Source organism: Esox lucius, chromosome 4 (genome assembly GCF_011004845.1).
Source record: "Esox lucius isolate fEsoLuc1 chromosome 4, fEsoLuc1.pri, whole genome shotgun sequence".
Classification (NCBI taxonomy): domain Eukaryota; kingdom Metazoa; phylum Chordata; class Actinopteri; order Esociformes; family Esocidae; genus Esox; species Esox lucius.
Genome location: NC_047572.1, coordinates 4260139 through 4278308, shown reverse-complemented (window position 1 = coordinate 4278308; position 18170 = coordinate 4260139). Strand labels below are relative to the sequence as shown.

At 39.8% G+C, this 18170-nt stretch overlaps 1 protein-coding gene across 9 annotated transcripts in view; it reads right to left on the bottom strand.

The window, feature by feature from the left end:
- atp8a1 (ATPase phospholipid transporting 8A1) overlaps nucleotides 1–18170 on the bottom strand; it is a 231901-nt gene that overhangs the window by 174522 nt on the left and 39209 nt on the right. For 8 of the 9 annotated variants that reach the window (XR_004575679.1, XR_004575681.1, XR_004575680.1 and 5 more), the window contains exon 2: nucleotides 15825–15945. Coding sequence is in view for 5 of the 9 variants with exons in the window: in XM_013132813.3 (XP_012988267.2) it covers nucleotides 15825–15945 (121 nt within the window). In the remaining 4 variants the exon portion in view is untranslated. Of the gene's footprint in view, nucleotides 1–15824; nucleotides 15986–18170 lie in introns of those variants that run through there. The other variant, XM_034291711.1, reaches the window with a different exon arrangement.

Genomic DNA, 18170 nt, shown 5'->3' with positions numbered 1-18170 from the left:
TGTATTGCTTTTGCCACTGGCCGTCATAACAGCTTATTATCCAGTAATAGCCTTACTAGTATTTACGACCTAGGAATAATCATAAGAATTGAGCAATTGCTAGCGAGACTGAATATGAACTTTTTCATACCAGAAACGCAATATAACCGTTACAGTTTCCGTTATGGCTTAAGACATCGTAACTATGTTGTTAAGCCAGCTAATGTGTTTGTCTATCCTGACCCAAAACGCATGCACGCGTACTACAAAAATCCACCAGAAACAGTTGCGATATAACCGTAAATTGTTTTATTTCAGGCTTACTATAATGTAGATACTTACAGTTTTAGCCAGCAAAGTTTTCGTCTATAAGCAATAATTCATAATGGGTATATCGCTTTGCCTGTGAGGAGACCTATATTCGGGACCTATAGTTCACAAGTCCGCTTCTCTAACCACTACGCTATTTAGTCAGTCCGTCACTCATTTAGTAATAGACATTCGCTCTTCTTAGCCGGCTCCGCTTACGCGGTCTGGCAAAAAAATCCAGTATCTGAAAATATTAGAATACAAAATTTACAATACAGAAAAGGCCATATTATTTCACTGTAACATGAACATATTTTGGCAAACAGCCAAAATAAATAAACTGTCACTGTTGTTGTGGAAATTCTTGAACTGATGTATACTTGGTCCTATACATATATAAATTAGTTACCAGTTAAAGGACTGAGTCCCCATGTTTGGATAAGAAAAGGAATGTGTTAGAGAGGGATCTGGTGTTTGCCAAGGGGGCATCCTTGACCGGCACCAGTGGATTAGATGGTTACTCGTAAATTAGTAAATCTGTATAACCCTTTAGTGTTTATCTGTTGTTTGTCCAGACATTGTGACTCCTCAGGAGTTGAGAAGGTTAACCATGTGAGGGAGGACAGCCTGTCCCATTGTTTGAACCCCAGGATACCTGATGGGTGTTTTATTCACAAGACAGATGGGCAGCAACTTACCACACCCCTTTCTCCTCTATAAATACTAACTATTCATGTATTAAGTTAGAGACTCCTCTGATAATTATGTTTGTAAGCGTTTGACGCGTCTCTCTATTTGCAAATAAACATAATTATGCCAAGAGAATTTTGTCTCTGTACTTCCTCCATTAAGAGTTCTGATCGATGAAACTGCCATCACAGTGTCCAATTATTTCCGGACCTAACAGTATATCACAATGTGGAATTTGGTGTCACTCTCTGTACATAACGCTATTGGGAAAAATGTCAGGAGACATATCTGCCCAAAACAAAACAAAAAAATCTAATAAGTCCAGTGCAATATGTCCATGCACCAATGTCCTTCTGTAAGTTCACCAAGCACTGTCGATTTGTAAGAAAAGGTAACTGTAGTAAATAGGGGTGTAAGAGTACGCAAAAGTCACGGTTCGGTACGATTTCGGTACAGTGGAAAAAGACATGCCAAACATAACATACATCTCTGGAAAAAATTAAGAGACCCATGCACCTTTTTTCTTTTCTTTCCAAAATAGTTGAAAAGGAATGTTTTGAGTGAGGAACAGAAGCATTCAATTTTAACCCTTCTGTTCCTCACTCAAAACATTCCTTTTCAACTTTTTTGGAATGTTCAATTGATGTCATAAAAAACTGATGAAAACAAGCAAGGAGCCACTGCCTTTGCCTAAGTAAAAAAGACTTGTGAACAACTGACTCGGTAAGTTATATCGTTGAATTAAGCGGTTGTTTTGAACGGCTGCCAGCAGAGTTCTACCTTGAAATCTAGCTTCCAGCTCAGTAGCCTACACTCTGTCCAACAGCTGTTAGTTTGACATTCTCAATGAAACGTTGATCAACAAATTAATCAATGTAGTATTTGATTGTTGATTGTAATGATAAACATAGTTGTAATTATAGAGTAAAACAAGAAGTGTTTGCATAAGTAGAAAAGACACGTAAACGACACAATGATGAGCATTTGGGGAGTGGGCTGTAGGCAGTGAAAAAGATGAAAATCAAACGTTTTTATATGATGGTAAGAATTTAACTAGGGAAATTCGACTGTCTTTGTCTACGGGCCCGACTTTAGGTCTTGTCCCAGGCCAGCGAGCAATCGTTAATGTTGAACCCCACTAGCCCTTAGAGTCAACAAGCTTACAATGCACCGTAGGTTTGCCTCACAACATTTCCTTGAACAAATGGGCTACCAAATATCTTACCGTTGTTCGCTTAAGCTTTCTGGCACCTACCCATCACAAGCAAAACAACCTTTTCCACTCGTGGTTAAAAAAAAAATCTGAAAAAAGTGTAAAACGTTATTAAATCCTATTTCAGTATTGGTATTTGTCTAACTACGTACATTTTAAACTGTCGTAAAATTTTAACTAACCAATTTAATTTATTTTAAAATGTTTTTGTTGTTTACTTAATGCTTACGTTGTCATGTTTGTTAGTAGTTTTGAAATCGAGTGTATGATGCGCACATCCATGTACTAACAAAACTGTATGGTCAGTCATTGCTTAGCTGCAAGCATTCATTTCTAGATCTGAAGCAGTTGCTACCTTAGATTATAGTCATTTGTAAAGATAAATTCCTGTAAATGTACTGAAATTTGAAATGGCAAATCTAAGTGGTGTACCCTTGACAAGGAGGGTCAGTGAACAAAATGCAAGTGGTTTTAGAGGTCCATGTCATCTGGATTGGAAGGTATTAAAAACCGTTCATGTAAATTAGGTAATTGAGTTGTAATAACAAAATTGTAGTTAGTACATCTTATACAGAGAATTGTATAATAGAGGAAAGGTAAAGGAACACACCACATGTGTTTGTAGATTTTTAGCTCATATAGATAGTGATAAGGGTTATGCTAACCCTAACCCTAACTCTTCTATCAGATTGAATCAGTGAGCCCATTCTCCTCTGACCTCTAACAAGGCATCTTCGCCCACAGGACTGCCCCATACTGGATGTTTTTCCCTTTTCACACCATTCTTTGTAAACCATAGAAATGGTAGTGCGTGAAAATCCCAGTAACTGAGCAGATTGTGAAATACTCAGACCGGCCCGTCTGGCACCAACAACCATGCCACGCTCAAAATTGCTTAAATCACCTTTTTTTCCCATTCTGACATTCAGTTTGGAGTTCAGGAGATTGTCTTGACCAGGACCACACCCCTAAATGCATTGAAGCAACTGTCATGTGAATGTTTGTTTAGATAATTGCATTAATGAGAAATTGAACAGGTGTTCCTAATAATCCTTTAAGTGAGTGTAGTACTCCCTCTTTACTATTCATGAGTATGAAGAAAGCTAGCTAGTTTTGCTAGTCTTCTTCTGAGTAAAAAACAAGACCATTCAACTCGGTTACAGTAGCTAGCATCTATTAACCAGATTACAGCATAACTTTTATTAGAGACCATACTTTTTAGGATATTTTGATTAATACATAAATAAAATACGTCCTGAAACCCCATAGAGCAAGCAACAACAGGTTGAAGCACAGTGGCTAGTAGCAGCAGCATTGCACAATTTACATTTACAATTTGAATTAGATTTTGGACATTTAGCAGATGCTCCTACCAAGAGCCATATGTGCATATATTTAAGAGAAGCTACAAACCCTATTCCAAAAAAGTTGGGACACTGTACAAATTGTGAGTAAAAAAGGAATGGAATAATTTACAAATCTCATAAACTTATATTTAATTCACAATAGAATATAGATAACATATCGAATGTTGAAAGTGAGACATTTTGTAATGTCATGCCAAATCTTGGCTCCTTCTGGATTTCATGAGAGCTACACATTCCAAAAAAGTTGGGAAAGGTAACAATAAGTTAAAATGTACAGATAAGGAACAGCTGGAGGACCAATTCGCAACTTATTATGTCAATTGGCAACATGATTGGGTATAAAAAGAGCCTCTCAGAGTGGCAGTGTCTCTCAGAAGTCAAGATGGGCAGAGGATCACCAATTCCCCCAATGCTGCGGTGAAAAATAGTGGAACAATATCAGAAAGGAGTGTCTCAGAGAAAAATTGCAAGGAGTTTGAAGTTATCATCATCTACAGTTCATAATATCATCCAAAGATTCAGAGAATCTGGAACAGTCTCCGGACTAAAGAGGACAAGGACAACCCAAGTTGTTATCAGCGCTCAGTTCAGAAGCCTGCATCTCTGATGGTATGGGGTTGCATGAGTGCGTGTGGCATGGGCAGCCTACACATCTGGAAAGGCACCATAAATGCTGACAGTTATATCCAAGTTCTAGAATATTTAATCAATCATGATGTTATGTTGGGTCTGGAACACCATTAACACTGATAGTAGCCTGTTGATGTCAATATGTTTCTCAACCCTTATGATCTGAGGTGGGGGAGGGATTGATGAGTGTCATACATGGAGTTATGTTTCAGAGTGTCAATTGTCTTGTTTACATTCATTTTCATTTGAAGAACAATAAGACCTTAATGGTCAGATACTCCTTTTTGTTGTTTTAGTCATTTGTAACATAAGTGTATGGGCCTTTTCTTTTCATTAGGAATTGAATTGTACTTTTAATGTTTTTTTAAACACGCAATGTTTTTGTTTACATGAAGGTCGAATTGTAGGGGAGTGTAGAATTGTATGAATGTATGCTTGTTATTTTTAGATTACAACAAAACATCCGTTTATCCGTACACCAGGGGTCACGTTCAGTCAAAGCGTGACAGTAATCAGCCAATGGGCTTGCAGTATTGTGTTGTGTATTCTGGACTGCGATGTCCATAAAGTGGAGGATGACCGTAAGTTTCTTTGAGATCGAGTTTGTAAGATGGAGTCTAACTATGAAATGCTGCAATATATACCTGAATTACTCTCTCCCTTGATGGCTGGATACACAATCATTATTTCAACCCCTATATGAACGGCTGATTTTTAACAACACTGACTAGGTGTGATGCACCTGTTGTGATGGTGGTATTACTTAATGTTGCTTTTAGGGTGCTATAATAGCAAGAATAGTGACTTTCTGAAACGCAGAAAAGTGTTTTTAATTCATTTGTATTTTGGCCTGGTAAATATGCTACTACTTCCGTTGGCCACTTAAGGCTAGTTAAACAAAATCAAACTCTCCATATTATGTGTTTTACCTAGACTTTCCTCTCAACCACGGGAGAAATTGTAAAGATAGGGGTGGGATAGGGTTGGCGCGACACACTCTTTATTGAAAAACTCATACGTAGACTAATATTGAAAGATACAAAAAAGAGCGCGCTGGCTGGAATACTTTGAGGGTGCGGTGGTTATGTGGAAGTGAACAAAAATGCTATACAGCAATGTTCTTCGTATGCTCCCTTTTTTATGGCTACCCAGCCTCACAAGGGTCTCTAATTTGTAATACGCCAACAGATTACATTATGACATGTTATGAAAATTGCCTCACAAATTGATCCTCACCTGTGCACATTTTTCTCTTATCAGGTAGAGGAAAAAAAGTATATAGTACCTTAATTTGGAAAACGTTTCTAAATAGTCACTACGTTTACAGACGTACTTACAGATGTCCTTACAAAACTGCTAATCAGAATTGTCCTGCAACATCTAACATTATCCTTCACAATTTCAGAAATACACATTACTTTTGCGAACACTGAAGTTTCCTTATTGGAAAATGCTATACATTTTCGACGCTGTCGACTTCAGATTTTTTTTAAGTTGGGCACCATTTTGATCAGGAGGACCTCCCCTTTTAAATAAGATAAGAGATTGCAGCAGGCTTTGCTGTCATAACACACTAGACACGAAAATGTTTCCCCTATGGAACTCTAATATCCACCCATTGGTTTCCTATGGCTAGAAGTGAGATGCCAGTCCTCAGAGGCAAATATCTCAAAATACATATTGTTGGACACCAGTTCAACCAGGAGAACCTCCCCATTTAAATGAGATATGACAGTCCAGTGGGCTTTCATGTCATCACACACTAGCCAAAAAAACATTTTCCTCTTTGGACATTTTTCAAGTGGGTCAATTTTATCACGAGAATCTGAGCTTTATAATAAGACGCTATACTAAAAGAGTCAGAAATAGCATTTTTTTTTTATACTTCCATGTAATGCAAGTTTAACCGCAATTGATACCATAAAGGACCAGATGCTTACTTCCTATATCAGCTGTTATTTTTCAGTTTCTTCATTAAATAAACATTCAGTAATACAATACAAAGAGGACACCTGTTATGGAGACATTTTGAGGAAATGGAATATTAAGCTTCATTCAGGTCAGAAGAGGCTCAACAAAGGTTTGATTAAATTCACTTGCAGCTGGATCATTGGGTTATAAAATATTGTTTGGATGAAGGGCAGGGGAATTGAATGACATTTCTTGGCCTAACACTGTTTTGTAATGATTTGTTACTTCTCCAAGAACCAGGCAATGATATGCCTCACAAAGTAGAGTACATCAGCTGCCATGACGCCCCTCTACCGTAATTCCCCATTTATAAACCGCACTGTGTATAAACCGCAGAATTAATTTTATAGCTTTTGTGTATACAAATCAAAGTATAAACAAAATCTTTTCAAAAATCTGTGTATAAGCCACAGTTTATAAACAGGAAATTACGATATATCACTCAAACAGTGTGAAACACAACTTAAAAACTTGGTTCCCAACAAGGGGGAGGTTAGGACCACTTGGGGTACTTGCGCTATCCACAGGGGGTACTTAAGAAGATTCATGAGGCCATGGGGTTAATTATAAAATTACTTTGGCAGATGACCCGCAAACCTCTACTAAAGTGTTTCTTACAGAGGTCTGACATAAAAACGGAATAAAAAAAAAGAACATCACAGAATTTAAAAACAATAAAAGAGATTTGAAATAAAAATGATTTCATAGGGCCCTATTGTAGGCATGTGTTGAAATAAAAATGTTCGAGAATGTCAATCATGGTGTTCAAAAGGTACCTCTAAAAAAACTCACAAACTCAGTTACATAATACATAATTAGTATAGCTGGTAAATTCACCCCAAAATCTCTACTTAACTTAAAACACGGAATTCAAGTGTCTTCTGATAATTTATGCTTGCATTTATGCTAGTAGTACAGTAAAGATCTTACACATGGCCCCTTTAAGACCTCAAATTAGGATGCTGCCCCTTTAAGACAGACTGACATTCAAAAGATAAGATAAAATCAGATCTGGGGAACAATGACTGCCTTCGACATCCAGGAACTGCCTACACACTCCGGCCAGATGAGGCCAGGAATTGTTCTGCATTAGGAGGAACCCAGGGCCCACTGCACGAGCGTTAGGTCTGAAGATTGGTCTAAGGATTTCATCCGGGTACCTAACAGCAGTCAGGGTACTGTTGGCTAACATATGGAGGTCTGTGCGACCCTCCAAGGACATGCCTCCCCAGACCATCACTGACACAAAGCCAAACCGGTCATGCTGGATGATATTGCAGGCAGCATAACGTTCACCACGGTGTCTCTAGACTCTTTCACATCTGTCACATGTGCTCTGTGAGAACCTGCTCTCATCTGTGAAAAGAACGGTGTGCCAATGTCAGACCTGCCAATTCTGGTGTTCTCTGGCGAATGCCAATCGAACTATGTGGTGCTGGGCTTTGAGCACAGGTCCAACTAAAGGACGTCAGGTCCTCATTCCACCCTCATTGAGTCTGTTTCTAATACCAGTAGCCTGCTGGAGTTCATTTTGTAGGGCTCTGGTTGTGCTCCTCCTGTTCCTCCTTGCACAAAAGAGCAGATACGGGCCCTGCTGCTGGGTTGATGCCCTTCGACGGCACTGTCCAGCTCTCCTCGTATAATGCCACGTCTCCTGGTATCTCCTCCATGCTTTTGAGACTATAATGGGAGACACAGCAAACATTCTAGCGACGGCACATATGGACGTGTCATCCTGGAAGAGCTGGAATACCTGTGCAAACTGAATGGGCTGCAGGTACCTCCTCGGGCTACTAGCAGTGACAAGGACACTATCAACATGCAAAACTAGTGAAGAATCAGTCAGAAAGGATAAGGAAAGAGCAATTGTCTGTGGCCACCACCAGCAAAACCACTCACTTTTTTGGGATTGTCTTGCAGTTGCCTCTCCAGTACACTTGTTGTCACTCTCATTTGCACCAAAACAGGTGACATTGATTCACAATCGCTTATGCTTCCTAAATGAACAGATTGATATCCCTGAAGTGTAATTGACTTGGTGTTATACTGTGATGATAACATGTTCCCTTAATTTTTTTGAGCAGTATTTTAATGATACGTATAACAGTTATATTTAAGTTGTACCTATCAAAATAGAATCCAAGATTAATCATACAGATTTAGACATCTTTGTTCATACTGTCCATGTATTATTCAAAGGAAGTGGACGTGAAAGCCTTAGGCCACCTGAGAACATTGTTTAAAGCTATTTATCTGGGAAATAAGAGTTTATTTGCTTGTAAACAATATATAACATTAGAATGAATACAAATGAACTTCAATACAATATAAAAACTATTGTTGTCCATTAATTTATATCTTGCGAAATGTCAAATGAATTTGAAGAAAGTTGATGACAGAAAATGTGCCACAGGATATATGGATTTAGCCCGTTAAGGCTGCTGCACTAGGTGAAAAGATTTTCTATCCATTCTTCCAATTCCATCTCTCCTTCTCACTCTCCTTTCCCTGTGTGATCCTCTAGGGTTCTGCCCTTCCCACACACTCTAAAATGTAATTTACGCTGGCTATATAAAGAGGCTCTCCTGACAAACTCTTCTTAATGGTGATTACGGCTCGCCTCTTCCATTTCTTGCCTGTGGCCTCGGGACCAAGATGAGACAGCTTCTTCCTTTCTGCTTCTCAGCACACAAATAAGAACAGAAAGGAGTTAAATAATCTCCAGGATTATGTCTGAAACACATTCATGTTCCGTATATAGGGCACAACTTGCGAAAGACCTTTGGCTCTATTTCATGGTCACAATTGTGCACTGTATAAAACATTTACTTTCTTATAGAGTGCACAAAATGCTATATGCAGCATGCACTGAACCTTGACATGTCCCCATTTTAAAGAAGCCTTTACACAGTGTGGAGCTGTGGTCAAGATGAAACACTGAAACACCCAGAAAAAATTGCAGAAATATCCAATAGCAGATTATCCAAATCTGAATCCAGATACAGTGGGGAGAACAAGAATTTGATACACTGCCGATTTTGCAGGTTTTCCCACTTACAAAGCATGTAGAAGTATTTTTTATCATAGGTACTCTTCAACTGTGAGTGACAGAATCTAAAACAAAAATCAAATTGTATGATTTTTAAGTAATTAATTTGCATTTCATTGCATGACATAAGTATTTGATACATCAGAAAAGCAGAACTTAATATTTGGTACAGAAACCTTTGTTTGCAATTACAGAGATCATACGTTTTCTGTAGTTCTTGACCAGGTTTGAACACACTGCAGCAGGGATTGTGGCCCACTCCTCCATACAGACCTTCTTCAGGTTTAGGGGCTGACGCTGGGCAATACGGACTTTCAGCTCCCTCCAAAGATTTTCTATTGGGTTCAGGTCTGGATTAGTTGCCCTGGCTGTGTCGTTGTCATGCTGGAAGACCCAGCCACGACCCATTTTCAATGCTCTTACTGAGGGAAGGAGGTTGTTGGCCAAGATCTCGCGATACATGGCCCCATCCATCCTCCCCTCAATACGGTGCAGTCGTCCTGTCCCCTTTGCAGTCGTCCCCATCCCCCTCTCTAGGTTTTTCCCCTTTGCGAGTTTCCACCTCCATGCTTCACCGTTGGGATGGTGTTCTTGGGTTGTACTCATCATTCTTCTTCCTCTAAACACGGCGAGTGGAGTTTAGACCAAAAAGCTCTATTTTTGTCTCATCAGACCACGTGACCTTCTCCCATTCCTCCTCTGGATCATCCAGATGGTCATTGGCAAACTTCAGGTATTAGAAAGTGGATGACGGAGAGCAGAAATGCTTGTTTTAGGATCCAAGAAATAAAGAGTTAGCAGAGTCTTGTAGCCAGATCTCACAGTGAACCTCAACCATTGTATGGTCGTATCCCAAGAAACTGTGAGATACCTCGGCATTACCCTCAACCCTGACCTCTCCTTTGATGAACATATAAAATATATTTCAAGAGCTGCATTTTTCCATCTTCGGGAACATTGCAAAAATCTGAAACTTTTTATCAAAAAATTAGGCAGAAAAATGAATCCATGCTTTTGTTACTTCCAGATTATATTATTGGAATGCTCTCCTTGATAAATCAATAAATACACTTCAATTAGTACTGAACATGGCTGCTAGAATCTTAACTACAACAGAAAATGTGGACACATTACTCCAGTATTAGCCTCTACACTTGCTGCCTGTTAAGGCTAGAGCTAATTTTAAGGTTTTATTGTTAACCCATAAAGCAATACATCGCCTTGCTTACCTACTTTCCTCGCTGAAATGAAGCAGCCATACCTGCCTACTCGTAACCTAAGATTGCGAGATGCAGGCCTTCTAAATTTAACTGGAATTTCTAAACAAACAAATGGAGGCTGGGCTTTCTCTCACTGAGCTCCACTACTATGAAATGATCTGCCAATTACGGTTAGAATTGCAGTCAAATGCAAACTTTCAAGTGCCTACAAAAGACTAATCTCTTCAGCAGGGTCTATGATTAAATGTAGTCTTGCCAAGGGGCGTGGAGGTGAAAAGAAATGGTTGATAATGTCCACCCTTGCTGTGTTGCCAGGTGGGCTCTCATGTCCCCCCAATGCCATTCGGGGGCAAAATCATTGGCTTGCTGTTGTCTCTCCGTTGAGCCTCTCGAGCAATTGGAACGAACTCTGCTGGTAATACTAGTCCCTCATTCCGGGTGGTTGCTTGGGGTCCCTTTGGTTGATGCTTGGCAATGTGGACGGATTGACTTCCTGCCTGCTGGGCCCTATCCGGGGCCTCCCCCGGATAGGGCCACAGGCTCACTGGACCCTCCAGTCTCAGCCCCAAGGTTTCACGCTGCTATATTATTGTGCCGGGGGAGTAGGGTAATTTCTCCTTCTCAAATGTAAATCCTTGTAAATCTAAGGAATGCGCTCTCTAAACATGAGGTCTTGGCCCACACCTCCGGAGTACCAGGCTAGAATGATTTGGTCCTGTCCCTGTCCAGAGTCCTCCTGGTCTAGGTACAATTAGAAGGCATCTTGTCTGCATCTTGTGAAGAGGACTGGTTAATCCTCCAAGCCTGGTTCCTCTCTAGGTTTTTCCAAAATGTTGTCCCCTTTTATGGAGTTTTTCCTAGCCACTGTGCTTCAACACTGTTGTTGCTTGCTACCTTGGGTTTCAGGCTGGGTTTTTTGTAAAAGCAATTTGTGATAACTGCTGATATAAAAAGGGCTGATTGGTTGTCTGGACCACTGGGTACATATGTGGCTCACCACCCAGAAATCTGGGTAAAATACCAGTCCCTAACCTTCAACGCTGTCTCCTCTTCAATGGTCTCCGTAACGTCTAGAAAAAAGCCAACAACAAGAGGTAAGAAGAATAACTTTAAACTAGGGGTGAGAACAAATAGTCAAATTGCGACATTTCGACAAGGATGGCATTAATCAAAGTTAATCTAATTTTCAAAACAAATCTGTACTACCGATTCGGCTGTAATGACGGGTTATTTCTTATAGACTAACGGTTTAAACGGCCTAACGGCCAAGTACAGGAAATGACCAAGGCTAGTGAAAGCATACCTCTGCATCCCGACAACATCTTTTGCCTACCAGTAGAAACTGTTCTCTGCTGCGGGCCTCAACAGACTACGTAAGCCTACACGTCTACTCCCGGAGCACATGGACAAGCAAATTTTTCTAAACAAGAATAAATGATCATAATATCTCAAATATCTCATTTGATAAATTCCATTCATTATAGTTATTCTAATTTGTTCCATTTGATACATTCCATTCATTATAGTTATTAACACATCAAACATTCCAAGCTTAACTTTATTCTCAGCAGGGTCACCAAATGGTATCACTGAATGTTGAGCAGTACAATGGCGATGTTGTGAGGACAAAGTAGACAGAAAGGAACAACTGTCAAAACGATGCACATCTGCCTATATTGAAACCAAACTGCAGGGTTCGGCCTTCATATTCTAGAGTGTACTGATTTTGGCCCACGCCCATAGGATTCTTGTTAATAGTAGTGCAGGATGCTCCATAAGGCAGAGTAATTCCATTTGCCTTTTTGATGTATAACGTAATGAAGTAATTTTTAGTAGAGGGTTTGAGGGAAGGATTCTTGAGGGTCATCAGAGACTTGTATCTCTAGTAGAGTTGACCACTAAAATCTTAATTGGACTCCCCAAAAAGACTGAATGGTTTAGGCCCCGAATATATTTCTGAAGATTACAAACCAAGCAGGGCTCTTATATCCATGAACTCAGTTCAGCTAGTAGAGCCCAGAGTCCAAACAAACATGGCAAAACTGCGTTTAGCAGGTATGCGGCTCAAAACTGGAATAAACTACCACAAGATCTCAGATGTGCCCCAAACGTATACATTTTTTTAACTAGGTTAAAACACTTCTCTTTTCACACGCTTATGTCGAGAGCGCTTAAACGTAACAACACTGTTTAGCCTTACAGGTTTTATAGCTTTCTCATGGAATATTTTCTTATTCAATGTTTTCTTATTATGATGTATTTTTATATTTCTCTCTTTCTTTGATTCAATGTTTTATTATTATTTTGTTGTTATTGTAGTTTTCTATGTCATTTTCCTGTAATGCAAGTTCTGGTGCTATCAGAGGAATAACCTCTGTGTAAATGTATCTGATTCTATTGCATTTTTATATTTTCCTTTTCATTGTAAAGCACACTGAATTGCTTGTGTGTGTGAATTGTGCTATATAAATAAACTTGCTTGCTTGTTGTTCGGGATGATCAGTGGATGGATTGTCTAGGGGGAAATATGGAGACGTGATAGCAATTTGTGGTAGTAGTGTCCAGTAAACTCAACATTTAGATAATAAGAGCATGAAACTAAGCCGTGCTTGTGTGTGTCCTGCAGATGTGGGTGTGTGTGTCTGTTAGGATCAGCTGAACTGTAATTACTGCAGGCCTCAAATATTTAACCCTCTAATTTCTTTTTTATAATAATTCAGAATTTTTAGGTCAATACGTGCTCTCCACTGCATTAGGTAACAAGATTGAGCAGATTGCTTGTTACATGATTTTTCATCAGAAAAAATAATAATCCCTAAAGCAGCTGGACCAGTCACCTGTTTACATGCACACAACAACGAGAGGTGGGAGCCTCATGAGCCACTCGCTGTTGGGCAGCAAGAACCAGGCCATCGAGTTACAGCGTATTCAGCAAGTGATCTTATTAGGATAATGGTTAACTTATTGATGTGTGATTAACGTATTGCAAAATCAAGGTTCTATTGGTATTATCAGAGAATCCCATACTGAATCAAGATTCTTGCCTTCTAATATGGTTTTAATGGTTTCTGCAAACATACTCAGTGAATGAAGGTGATTCGGTATTCACATACATACATACAGGTGTACAATGCGTGTGTCCACTTGTCATTCATTACCTTACTGGATCCACATCAGTGTTCCCACACAACAGACAACCTTTTTTTGTGCCGAAGTGGTTTGAATCATGCAAATACCTCCACCTCTGTCACATTTACACTAGCACAAGACCTGCTCTGACAAGTCGAGGTGCTGAATCAACAGAATCCCTTCTGTGGGTAACAAGCATGTTGCGTATCAAACCGTACCTCGTTCACCTGTATGTTCATCCAAGCAGGTCCTAGAAGGGCTCCATTTGTTTACATGTGAGAGGGTATATCACATGTACAGAGGGGTATAAATACATGACAGATGACATGACTGATCAGGGACCAGGCCACAAACGTGACACAGAGGGTGTTAGTTTGAGGCATGTGACAGACACTCGTAGAAGCATGCGAGGGTCAGAGGGAGTGACATGGCATTGACACACAACCAAAGAAGAAGTGGATATCCAAGATGGCAGCCAGCAAAAAGAGGATTAAAAAAAAGCACACATTTGTACCCTGCGTAACTTCCTTGGCAATGACTGGCAAAGATGGAAAACATGAATTCTTGAGTCCATCAGATCTGTGAATTGTGTTCCATTTCAGGGGTTCTTTCCAGTCCCATATTCAACAGCTGAACATTTTATATGGTTGTGTCAACGTGTGGGGGCGAGGCAGACATGTCCAGCTGCTCAAGCAGCAGGAATGCTAACGCTAATATATCCTGACAGAAGATGGCCAGCATAGACCTGACCTTTTAGTACAACACAGCTCCACGGCTTCAAAAGGAACAGAGGACGGAAATGCCAACGAACAGACATAGGTTGTCTCAAACCTCACAGTCTTCCCTAAATATAGCACTGTACAAGGCCTCATCGTTGTACAAATCCACAACGACGAGGCCTTAGTCATTGTATAAGTGTTGCAGTGAGTCAGAGTTTGGGGGGGTCATGGGGGTGGGTGTAAAAGTCTTTAAAATAAAGCAGCAGCCCATTGTCGCAGTAGGATGAAAAGTGGCTTAGTGGTTATAGTTCTGAGCCAACAACAAGAAGGTCACTCGTTCAAAAACCAGAAGCAGACAAGGTCACTGGACAAACTCTATTTTTCAAAAATGTTCTCAATACTTCAATTAAAACTGGCAAAAAAAGGAAATGTTGCATTGTGTCTGTTTGGTCTGCAGTTTCCAAAACTGACATTAGAATAGTAGCTGTATGTTTCTACTACAAGCTGGGTGTTTCTGTCTTTCTTGCTGCTTCCTCAGCAACAATTCCTCTACTTTGCCGATTGGCACAGTTCCTTTTTTTAACCTTTTCTTCTAGCTATTTGGATTTCAAAGTAAAGCAGGGCAGGTGGGAAGGAGAGAGCGAGAGAGTGCAAGAGAGCGAGTTAGAAAGAGGAAAAGAGAAAGCCGTGAAGTACTGCAGTGCGACTGTGACTTCATTTTGAGATTACATTAGTTGGAGCAAAGGAGCCCAGAGACCCCTTGCCATCAACAAGGCCACTACACCAAAAGAATGTCCCAGATGACCTTAAGTTAGCCACTCTTGTCATCAATGTTTAATATTAAAATCATGTTTTTTTTGGGGGGTTGTATGCAATCTGGCTGGCTGCCTTGGAAATCAATAGCTAATAAATGATGCATGGAATATGGGCATTAGATGGAGCCTTGCGCATCCATTTGATATATGTTTTATCACCCATTGCACTGGATGATATATAATGCAGCCGTCCTTCAATAACTCAGGTCAGCACTTGAATGTTGTGGGAGGACATGTATTCAGCATCCTGAGTCATGTTACATTTTGCACAAGATGAGGAACACACTGTACGTATGTTTTAGGTCTCAAATTTGATTAACAAATCACTCTGAATACCATCTTGGCTGCTTTATTAATCACTACATAGATTAGGTCAGAAAACGCCACCCTAAATGTTTCTTTCTAAGCTCAAAATAAGTTGTGTTATCCTAGAAAAACCTGCCACAAGAAGAGAGTCTTACAAACATAAAACTGGTGTCAATGTTGACATCATGTAGGCAAACTCTGGCAAAACCATTGGGTGGAACGTGCTGGCTTTCTACGAAAGGCAAGAAAACCCAGATATTGTTCAGAACAAATGCCAGTAGGGCCAGAATCATGTGGATGAGTAGCAGGGCAAGCTCTATCGGGATACGCCATAACTTTCCATTTCTATCCTTTTATATATAAAATTGTGTGGTCACAGTTCCAGTCTTTTGGCATTCCTCAAACACCCATTAAACAGAAGACTTACCTGACGTGATTGCTGCAGAACTTGGTAAACTGTGGCTGATTGAGGAATATCAATCGGGCGTCTTCTTGGTCAGCTAAGGAGGTCTTTTCTGAGGTTGCAGTGTCTTCTGTCTTTTCGTACCCTGAAGAAAAAGAAAGACATTTAAAGATGCATTTCTTCATTCTTATTTTCTACAACCGATTATCCTTGATACATAGTTTCTTCAGTTCAATGTCACATTGAATCAATGCAGTCAGCGATACAGCAAAAGACATCAACACTTGCAACTTGCAGTGATAAAAAAAGAAAAACAATCTATGCGCCTGATGAACCAAATCTACACGAGGAGCATCAAATAAGACAAGCAATGAGAACACTGTTGGATGAGGTCACAGAGAAAAAGTATGATAAGGTCAGCATAGACAGAGCTGACAGAAGGCTTGGTTAGAGCAGAAGGCAAATCTTAAAAGACCAGCCATCTTACTGGGTGAGGATGTGTGCGCGGGTATGAAAGATAATTTTTCTTCTTTTCTGAAGTAATGTGGTCGTCACCCATGTGGAACAAACATTTTACTGAAAACAGTGTTTGATGCAAAGAACCATTGGTTTAATACTATGTACCATCACTTGTAATTGTGCCCTAAGTCAAGGAACTTAACCCAGCGTAGTGTGTTGATTCCCAAGGAGACTTTAACAAAAAATTTGATAACATTTATGTAATGATTGATGTGGGTCACTGAATAAGAATGCTTGCTGAATGCTAAACAATATATATTGTTTACCCATACTAGGGATGCACCGATACCTTTTTCTCAGACAGAGTACAAGTACGAGTACATATATTTGGGTGCTTGCCAATACAGAGTACCAATACCAGATATTTCTGGTAAAAAAAAAGTTTGGTTCACTATAAACATGTTGTGGACCGGGTTTTGGTGTTTCCACGATTCTCTTGTCTTTTCACTTGATGAAAAAGTCAGTTATCGTCACCTATATTTATAGTTATTGTATCAATGTAATTCACTAATGAAAGAAAAACAACAGTTGTTGTGCCATTAAATTGCTTTCTCAGTGTTAAGTTTGTCTTCAGTCTCACTAGAATATGCTCAAATCTTATGACTTTTCCAAGTAGTAAGATACTAGTAAGCCTATTTCCTGCTAATAAGCTATTAAAGCGGCCAGTGGCAAAAGCCATACAGTTCATGGAAGCTATTTGTGGTGGAATTAAACAATAACAAATGTTAGTCAGTTTACAACAATGCTTAGTCACTGTTAATGCATGGCAGAATGATCTAATGTTGAGACGTAATTTTATGACAGGTTACAATACGTACATCATCCGCAAAGTATGTACTTGTAGTATACGATTTGAGTTTTGGCTGATATACAGTGGATATAAAAGGTCTACACACCCCTGTAAAAATGCCAGGTTCTTGAGATGTAAAATAATGAGATAAAGATAAATCATGTCAGAACCTTTTCCAATTTTAATGTGAACCTTAATGTGAACAATTCAATTGAAAAAAGATCTTAGAGGGGGAAACATGAAAAATAAAAACCTTACAATGGTTGCATAAGTGTGCACACCCTTAAACTAATACTTTGTTGAAGCACCTTTTGATTTTATTACAGCACTCAGTCTTTTTGGGTCGGAGTCTATTAGCATGTCACATCTAGACGTGGCAATACTTGCTCTTTGCTCTTCTTTGCAAAAGATGTCCTCCAAATCTGTCAGATTGCGAGGACATCTCCTGTGCACAGCCCTCTTCAGATCACCCCACAGATGTTCAATTGGATTCTGGTCTGAGCTCTGGCTGGGCCATTCCAAAACGTTAATCTTCTTCTGGTGAAGCCATGCTTTTGTGGATGTGAATGTGTGCTTTGGGTCGTTGTCGTGCTGAAAGGTGAACTTCCTCTTCATCTTCAGTTTTCTAACGGGCGCCTGAAGGTTTTGTGCTAAAATTGCCTGGTATTCGGAACCATTCATAATTCCCTCCACCCTGACTAAGGCCCCGGTTCCAGCTGAAAAAAACAGCCCCAAAGCATGATACTGTCACCACCATGCTTCACTATGGGTATGGTGTTCTTTGGGTGATGTGCAGTGCTGTTTTTGTGCCAAACATACCATTTGGAATTATGGCCAAAAAGATCAACCTTGGATTCATCAGACCATAACACATTTCCCCACGTGCTATTGGGAGACTTGATGTTTGTTTGTGCAAACTTAAGCCTGGCTTGGACGTTCCTCTTTGTAAGAAAAGGCTTCCGTCTTGCCACCCTACCCCATAGCCCATTCATATGAAGAATACGGGAGATTGTCAGCACACAGCCAGTACTTGCCAGAAATTCCTGCAGTTCCTTTAATGT